Here is an 8394-nt window from a genome sequence, read left to right as displayed (position 1 = left end):
AACGGCTTCTAATTTGGAGACAAGTCAACAAACTAGTATTGACCAGTCATCTTAAATTATGCCTCCACTAGACTCTTCTTTTAGAAGAACTGTACGTCAGAGCAGACCGAAGCTTTGCACTCTAAAGGTCCGGGGCAGATGAGGACTAGCCGTACTAGAGCCTGACACAGAGGACTGTAGGTTACAGGAATTGGTTATGAAAACCTCCCGGCCCCAACCCCGCTGGCAGGATTTTTGATGTGAGATATTTGACACTTTAAACTTGCTATTTTCCATTACATTAGTCATTCCAAACGCTGATGCTCGTGTCCCACAGCTACCACTACTCAGCAACAGCAAGCTGGAGTTGGAGCACCGCTGAGCTCAATTCTGGCATTCTGTAAAATTCTCTCTCCCCTAACAAGAGGCCACAAACAGAAAATACATGCTACAGCATCGCATTAATAAAATTACACTGGGACTGTCATAAATATTAACAAGCTCTTGATCAGTGACATCCTGTTCAGAGAAGTGTAGCACCAAGCTACACGAACACAAAGGATATTTTTAATCCGTTTGTGCAACCAAGCAGATCGCAGCCAACAGCTGTTGGTTCAACTGTGTAATTGAAATCGAAAACGTTATTATTTTTAGCATTTAAAATCAGTTGCAAATCAAATAGGTTTTATTTTCTTCCATGTGTACAGTACCTATGATCCTGTATTAGATATTAGATCACTTGTCGAGCAGTGTTTAGCAACACCAAAGACACTGGTGGCAAAGTTTTGCTACTGATATCCTGCTTTTGCTAGACAAGGTGAAGGTGAAAGGACGGGAACTATTTTAAACTGCATGAATGGCTTTATTCCTAGAGTTAACCCATATGTTTCTATGGGCTCTTTGTCCCTACATGATTTGCTAGAGATCAAGGATGTGAGCTTAGACAGGAGGCAGCAATGTCTGCCAAACCTAATAGTAGGTCAGAGATCAGACTGTTGCGCATATACACAGTTCAGCACAAATGTGTCACTGTAGAGCCAACACATGGCTCTTTCTCCAGACTGTTTATTGCCAGTGATAGGCATCACACCCAAAAATAAAGGAAATAGAGCACAGTCACAAACATGTCAAGAAGCCATTCAAATAAAGTTTAGGAAACAAAACCTTTTGGTAAGAAAACAAACAAACAACAACATGGTAATGCCAGCCCTCTGTTCTAAGTTGGGACTTTAATTTACGGCAACACTCAAATTCAGCAGGTACTGTGTTTAGACACCAGAGAGGTCAATATGCAAACATCAAGAGAAACCAAACACAAATTTATTCCTTAAGCACACCCAACACTTAGCTGGGAGTGATGCTCTGGAACAAGCACTGCGACTTTCAGTCTCCTGCTCATTCATTCCCATTTTCTACACCCTGGAGGAATCAGGAGAATTTACGATTAAGGGAAATGTGCAGGAGCAAGAAAGTGGCAATTTCCCTTTCTCTTGAGCGCCAGGTTGGCTCGATCCAGTCCTGAGGCAGCCAGTTAGTTGGTCACACATCCACGAGCATCATAGACAAGTTTATACTGTAAGGAAAGACCATGCAACTCCCACATATGTGCCCTAGAAAACTCCACCCCGAGACAGAGCAACAAATGACGAATGACAAAAGCTTACCGAAAAGTAAGTTTCCTTTTGATTAGCATATACACAATGACGACACAGTTTAGATGTGCATTTGTCTTATTGTTTTACAGACATCCATGATGGAGCAGTGTGGGAAAATCGGTCCCCTAAACTTTCTTTAATGGCAAACAGATTCTTGCGCACTGCGTATTTCCCTGTGTCTGTTTGTTTGTGCATACTTGAGTGTCCAAGTCTGAATCACACAGAGGTAGCAATGATACAAGGCTGATTGAAAGGGGGGGACAGTGGTAGATTTAAAAAAAAGTTATTTAGCCAACCTGAAGTCAAAACAAGAACAAACAGTTCAGCTATAAAACCACACACACATGGGCATGAACGTTTTCCTTGCAACTCGTAAGGGATTCCTGTGTGATGTCATACTGTGGAGCCAGAGGGAAAAAGGAATATGAATATTCAAGGGATGGAAAAAAACAACAACTTTTCAACGTGTCCTAGTGATTCATGTGTTTGTTCCTGCTAAAGGGAACTTTGATGTTTCGTAAGAGAGCAGAAAATTTATGCTCAATATTCACTATTAGGCCAAAGGGAGGGGGGGGATAATGATGTGTTACAAAGATGCGAAAGCTTCTGAGGAAACAGACAGTGTACTGAAACAGGCGGGGAAGAGAAGTAGAGCGAAAACACCAACAATAAATGCAACTGCTTAACAGACTGACAAATGATTGTCGTGGTGATGTAAAGACAAACGCAGGCAGGAAGTTTGGCTTTTCAAACCCAGACGCTTGTCATTAAAGTAACCTTTAGCCCATAAAGATAAGAAGCTGAGTGCAAGGCATCTTAATGGATACTAAAAGTAAACTAGGGGTTATTTATTTTTGTTTATTTTAGTGTTTTCCATTGAAATTTTTATAGACGATGATAAAAATCCCAAATATGTGAGTCACTAGAACCATTACGGCTACTTCTGCAGAGAAGGGCTAAATTATTGAGCAAGTTCAAAGCTATTTAGAAATGCATCTTCAATCATTTTGGTTATATGGTACACACTGTGTCAAACACAGGTGATTAAAAAAAAATACTATTGCTAAATAAAAAGTCTTTAAAATGCACAACATCTAGTCTCCCATGGTGTAACAAACTATTGAGATATACAAGGTTTGATGTTACTCAAGAACATTACTCACTCAAATGTTGGAATAAACCACCTTGCACCTGTTGTATAAGCAAATACAATAACTCTCTAGTCACCCATTTATTCCTCGCTTTATATCTACATGGATCAATTTTTAATTTACAGCATATGAGCAATTTGAATAAAACATGTGGTGTTGTGTTGAGTCATCAAAAATGCTAAAATGGAAATCTGGACTTCCAACTGCCTTTTTTTTAATCCAAAGTTTATGGTTGGAAATAAAAGTGCTTTCAAAGCAAAAATCGCATCGGCTTCTCTAGCTTAAACCAGACCAACATTAACTTTTATTTCACTTTTTGCCATTGTTGATTTCTAGAAATAAGGCGAAAAGGCAAAAGTGCTAAGCCTCATCATTTCTTTATATTTTGAAAGGAAAATTGGAAATGGGTGTAGCGATTTTTTAAAATGAGCAAACATAAGTGGAAATACAGTATAAAAAGACAAAGAGGGTTTTGTCTTCAAAAATCAGTATTTGGTATGACCAGTTTTATTCTTAAACACAGTCTGAACTCTGTTAGCTCAGCTTTCTGGTAATTTGTTTAAGTAGTCTTCAGGGATAGTTCTCCAGGCTTCCTAAAGGACTGTTGTACCTCTTGCGCGACCCCGTCGTACATACCGCAGATGATCTGAATGAAAGCTTTCAAGTTTGGATTCATCACTCCATCAGACCTGTTGCCACTGACTTTCAGTCCAGCTCATGTGTAATTTGGCATGCGTCCGGCGTTTCTCCCTGTTTCTCTTTCTTAAGAATGGCTTCTTGACAGCCACCCATCCACTGAGACCATTACTAATGAGGCTTTGGCAAACAGTAAATAGATCGACTGAAGGGCCAGATGTACTCCACAGGTCCTGTGTCAGGTCTTTGCTGGATTTGTATTTCCTCATTTCATGACTTTCAAATACTGTTCATCTGCTGTTCATCTGAGATATGCGTTTGACTAATAGCTCTTTGGATATCAGCTTTGGTGCATAAGATACTGTCAAATTGTTATCTTTAAGCACTTTTCTACAGGCAGTGTGTCACAGCAACACAAAATGTGTCCCCATCTCTTTATATGAAAATGTTCTGTTATGTATAGACAATATTTGTCCATCCCTTGGGTTGGATGCCTTTTTGTGCTTACAGGGTTCATAGCTCATTGGTTTAAACGAAGGGAAAAAAGAAGAAGAAGAAAAAAATCTGATAGCAATTTAACAAATTTTTCCTCCAACTACCATTTCTTCCTCAACACAAGAGAAAGGGCTTTATTTCTTAATATAAATATAAATATAAAGAAATGAGGGGGGGTGCAAGCTTTTTTGCACAGACCTATATTAGACTAAAACTTCACCTTTTGTAAGAAGTGGGGGGAGGGAGGGGGGGGGGGGGGGGTGTTGCAGTAGTTACCCGCTATGCATGCATGTAGATTTGTGTCTGTTACCTAGGTATGGTATGCAAGAAACCATGCTCTGGCTGCTGATGTAGTCTCTCAGGCGTTTATAGTTGTCTTCTTTGGACATCAGGTAATCAAGCCGGTCAAACGTTGCCTTGTCCTTACGATTAAGCAACTACACACGAAGACAGGGATAAGGAGGGAACAAATGAGGGCTACGATGTACAAGTGGAAAGATTTGACCATAAAAATATTTTTAAAAGAACCTCCTGTGGTTTTGCAGACCAGAGTTCAAGAAATTTCCAGCATTACATCACGACATCATTATGTTATTATGTAACTTCTACATCTTCACTGAGAACACTGACTAACAAGTTTGTAAAACAGACACTGATTTAAAATTGAATAATGAATTCAAAATGTTCACCATCCATAAAGATTGTGTCACGTTCGTGTACAGATACTTGGCATCTCACTGAGACGCTGACATCTTTCTAAAAGTAATCAGAGTTCAAGGGAAGTGTATTTGTTAACGTCTCATTTTCCTTGTGAAATTAAAGTTTCGGGAAGTTTTAACTCTTTAATTCATTACGCCATGTCACTTGTGCTACTTTGTTTTATTATTCTCCGTTTATGTGTCCAGTGTTTTGGTGCAGGCTTTGGGGAAATTCTTGCTTATTGACAGCACTCTACTAATAAACTTGTGACTTCAAAGCACAGCAAATATTACTCACCGCCCAAGTTTTGGTTAGCCTGAAGATGGGAGCACTTTGTAACGCTGACACCACTGCCATTACCGCATGGAGGTTGTTCATGTCACACAGTTTCTGTGAGTAGTAGTAGTAGAGTACATCAAACATACATTAAGTTGAATTTGTGCTGCAAACATTCGTGTGGACAAAAAGTCATGTCCTGGGTGGACTTGTGTACCTTGGCAGTGCGAATATACAGACTCAGCACCTCGGCTCTGATCTTCAACGTCTGTGCATGGAGGATCTCTCGTACCACCCAGAAACTTGTCTAGAAAACAAAACAAAACAAACAAAAAAATACTCACAAACAAGGACAAGCAATTTTATCCCTTTTTCCTCAATGTTTTTCAAAAGATCGAAGTTACATTCAATTAAAAAAAAAAAAAAAAAAAAAAAATCTATTTGGAAACACAGGAAGGCTTGGTTGATAATCCTTGGATCCTCAGGCAACAAACTTGTTCTTGGTTGTTGAGCCACTCTTTGGTTACCACTCACATGCAGACACGGCCACAATGATCACTTTTGATGGAACGCCTAGCCTCTCTTTATACACACGCCCTATGTATGTGATGGCCTCTTTATTTTCATAGTCTGTAGTCCATATAGCCATCTTATCACCTTTGGCTCTAACATTAATTACAGCTCCACAAACATCGTCACTGTAGTCGTCAAAAGCTTCTCCAACAAGACACAGGAGCGTCTCCAACCAAGTATTACAGAAAATCCCTTTCAAGTAAGGACAAAGGGTAGTTCTGCTTCACACAATCTCCTGATTTTGAATCGAGAGCCAAGACTTGAAGACCTGTGTGACAACTCTTAATTAAAACGGTTATAAAGCAGAGCAGCAGAGCGCATGGCAAACTGCAGAAACGCTACATTAGTCAATTGGAAATTAGCTCTAGAGTAAAAGAAAGACCATCAGAGAAAAATCCAGCTGATGCACAAGAGATACGCACGACAACTCCTGATACTTCAGCTAAGAAAGCAGGAGGAAACAGGGAATACGTGTCCTTAGAGTAGTTGGCTAGACCAAGAATGATGTCGGAAACCTGTCTCTTTAGGGAGAGCGCTGGCAAACCAGAGCTCTGATTACACATGCACGCAGACAGACAAGTCGGTGAATCAATCAGTGTTTAAGCTCCTGGGAGAAGAAGAGAATGGAAAGAGGAAAAGGGAGAAGAGTAAAAGAAGAAGAAGGGTAATGGGAGGGGAAGTTAGCTTCAACGCCACAGGGCTCTAAGGGCTTCAAAGCCAACAGCTGTCTGCACATTGTGTTCTGATAAGAGACGAAGACTGGCCATCCCTACTGTTTCTTCTAACACAAAACTCTTTATCTCTTTCAGTTTCTGAATTACTTTCTGACTTTTCCACTTGCACATTAACTGGCTTCGCCTATGTGGTCAACGTTCCTCTTTGTGTGTGTCCGTCTACAAATTCAGTGTGCGGCAGCTTCACTGTGCTTTTAAACAATCAGGCTGTGCATAAATCCTAACCTATAGCTGTCTCTGCAGACTTTTTCCTGGAAACAGCACTGAGACTTTGTTTTTGTTTCAAAGGTGAGGTGAGGAGCTCAGGAGTGAACAGATAAATTCATTCTCCCTCACCATGTCCTGTCTTATAAACACATATTACTATGAGGTTGGATTGACAGGAAACAGAGCCATGTGCTTTTAATTTTCACCGTTTCACATTAAGCTTTATGGGAAAGGATGATGAAAATGGACAGAAGACACACAGCACAGATGGTGGACGCCGACTCCACTGGCGTCCACTTTAATATTCATCTACTGCTTTGAGGAAATGACCTCCCATAAAGAAGCAGCTCCCACTTTCAAAATGAAAAACTGAAATCCTGTTACATTTAACTTTCCCCTCATCTATGCAGTAGAAAAGACTTTCCAGTAAATGACTAAATTTGATTCCAATCTGGGAGCAAAGCATGCTGTAGCTTCAAATTTAGGTTCCTCAGCGGTCTAACTTGATATCTGAGGTCAATCTGGACGAAGCATGGCTCCAAAAATCACGATCCCTTTGGGGTTCGTTACAGAGCATGTGCCTGTGTCTGCTTCGGCCTCAAAAACTGTGCAATGATGAGATCACTCATGACAACAGCGCTCTAGATAGTTGCATTCACAAAGTGCTCAAATGTGCCTGAGAGAGGGCTGTAAGGGGTATGCCTTGAAACAACGATGATGTTTTCGGGACTGTGTTTATGACCATATCAATGCCTCCAGATGGAGCTACAAGGCCCCAAGATCTCAATAATCATAAATAAGAGGAAGCAGACAGATCCAAACATGAGCTGATATGTGACCCGAGGAGAGAAAAATAAAAAATCGAGACGAAGATTTGGCTAACGATGGAAACCGCAGCTGATGATGGTAGGATCCAGTCACTGATGTGCTGCTAACGTCTGTTCCATAGTAAAGATGAGTTAGGGAGGGAAAATAATTATAATAATAATAAAAAATAAAAAAAGTCACAACAATTCTAATTTGTTTAGGTTCATGACGATTACATCTTTATTAACCATCTGATTCCTTGTTTATTTAATAAAAATGTCCCAATTTGTCTCTACAGAAAACTAAATAACGATTAAAGTGCACTCATCATATTGTATCAAATGAGCTAGCCAATTCTTTTCTGCTTCACTGGCTCCGAAAGCAGTGTGCCAACAAAAAAAGACTGGAGGACAGCGAATATGGCTTTAGCTCAAGCAAAGGAGCTTTCTGGGACTCTCTGTCCTCCCAGTCCAGGTCCCATTATCCAAAAAGCTCATTTTCCTTGGCTGCCGGCAGCTGTGTGTGTGTTCAGCTAACATCTTGAATCCCTGTTTGGGGTGTGCTATACATGGAGAAGTTTCCACAGCAACGCATTCCAGTTAGATAATCTCATATTAGTACTGGAGGGCAGTAAAGAGGGTCCCAGAGGAATTTGGCAAAAACACTGGAAGTGGATTAAAGGGCACTTCTACCCCTTGAAGCATTACCAACAACTTCCTGTTTGATGATGTCACGGGGCACTGAGGGATCAAGCCAGACGCGCTCCTACAAGCACACATGCAAAACCCCATGAATGCCAGAAAGAAGGAAAAAACCAAGGACAAGAAAAAATGAAGGGGAAAAAAAAGCTACTTTTCCTCAAAGCAGCATCACCTGGGGACCATTTATGATATATATAACTCTGTCAATAGCAGGGAGGTGACATAAGGGACTATAGAGAGCTGCCATGACAAACAGTTTAAAACAACCACCTCTGGGAAAGCAAGGTTGATGATTTGGTACTTGGAAGAATGAAAGCAGGGGATGCGATGGAAAGAAGAACTTTATTCCTTCCATTCCTGGATAGCCAAGACACATAAATCTATAAACTTAGAGCAGGACTGTTTCTCATCCTTTTTTTCCTTCTTTTTCTGTTGAGGCTTTAGAATGACTTGAAATAAAAGGGCAGTAAGTGTAAATGGT

At 40.4% G+C, this 8394-nt stretch overlaps 1 protein-coding gene across 3 annotated transcripts in view; it reads right to left on the bottom strand.

Annotated features, from left to right (window-relative positions):
* The window catches only part of ralgps2 (Ral GEF with PH domain and SH3 binding motif 2), a 70188-nt gene that overhangs the window by 27455 nt on the left and 34339 nt on the right, over positions 1–8394 (bottom strand). For all 3 annotated transcript variants that reach the window (XM_087835825.1, XM_087835824.1, XM_087835826.1), the window contains exons 7-9: positions 5109–5198; positions 4913–5005; positions 4227–4353 (exon numbers count right to left, since the gene is read on the bottom strand). In XM_087835825.1, the coding sequence (XP_087691951.1) occupies positions 4227–4353; positions 4913–5005; positions 5109–5198 (310 nt within the window). The remainder of the gene's footprint in view (positions 1–4226; positions 4354–4912; positions 5006–5108; positions 5199–8394) is intronic.

This window comes from Neolamprologus brichardi, chromosome 23, assembly GCF_056152115.1.
Source record: "Neolamprologus brichardi isolate AB-2024 chromosome 23, ASM5615211v1, whole genome shotgun sequence".
In the NCBI taxonomy this organism is placed as follows: Eukaryota; Metazoa; Chordata; class Actinopteri; order Cichliformes; family Cichlidae; genus Neolamprologus; species Neolamprologus brichardi.
The sequence above is the reverse complement of the archived record's forward strand: the minus strand, read 5'-3'. Positions and strand labels throughout refer to the sequence as shown.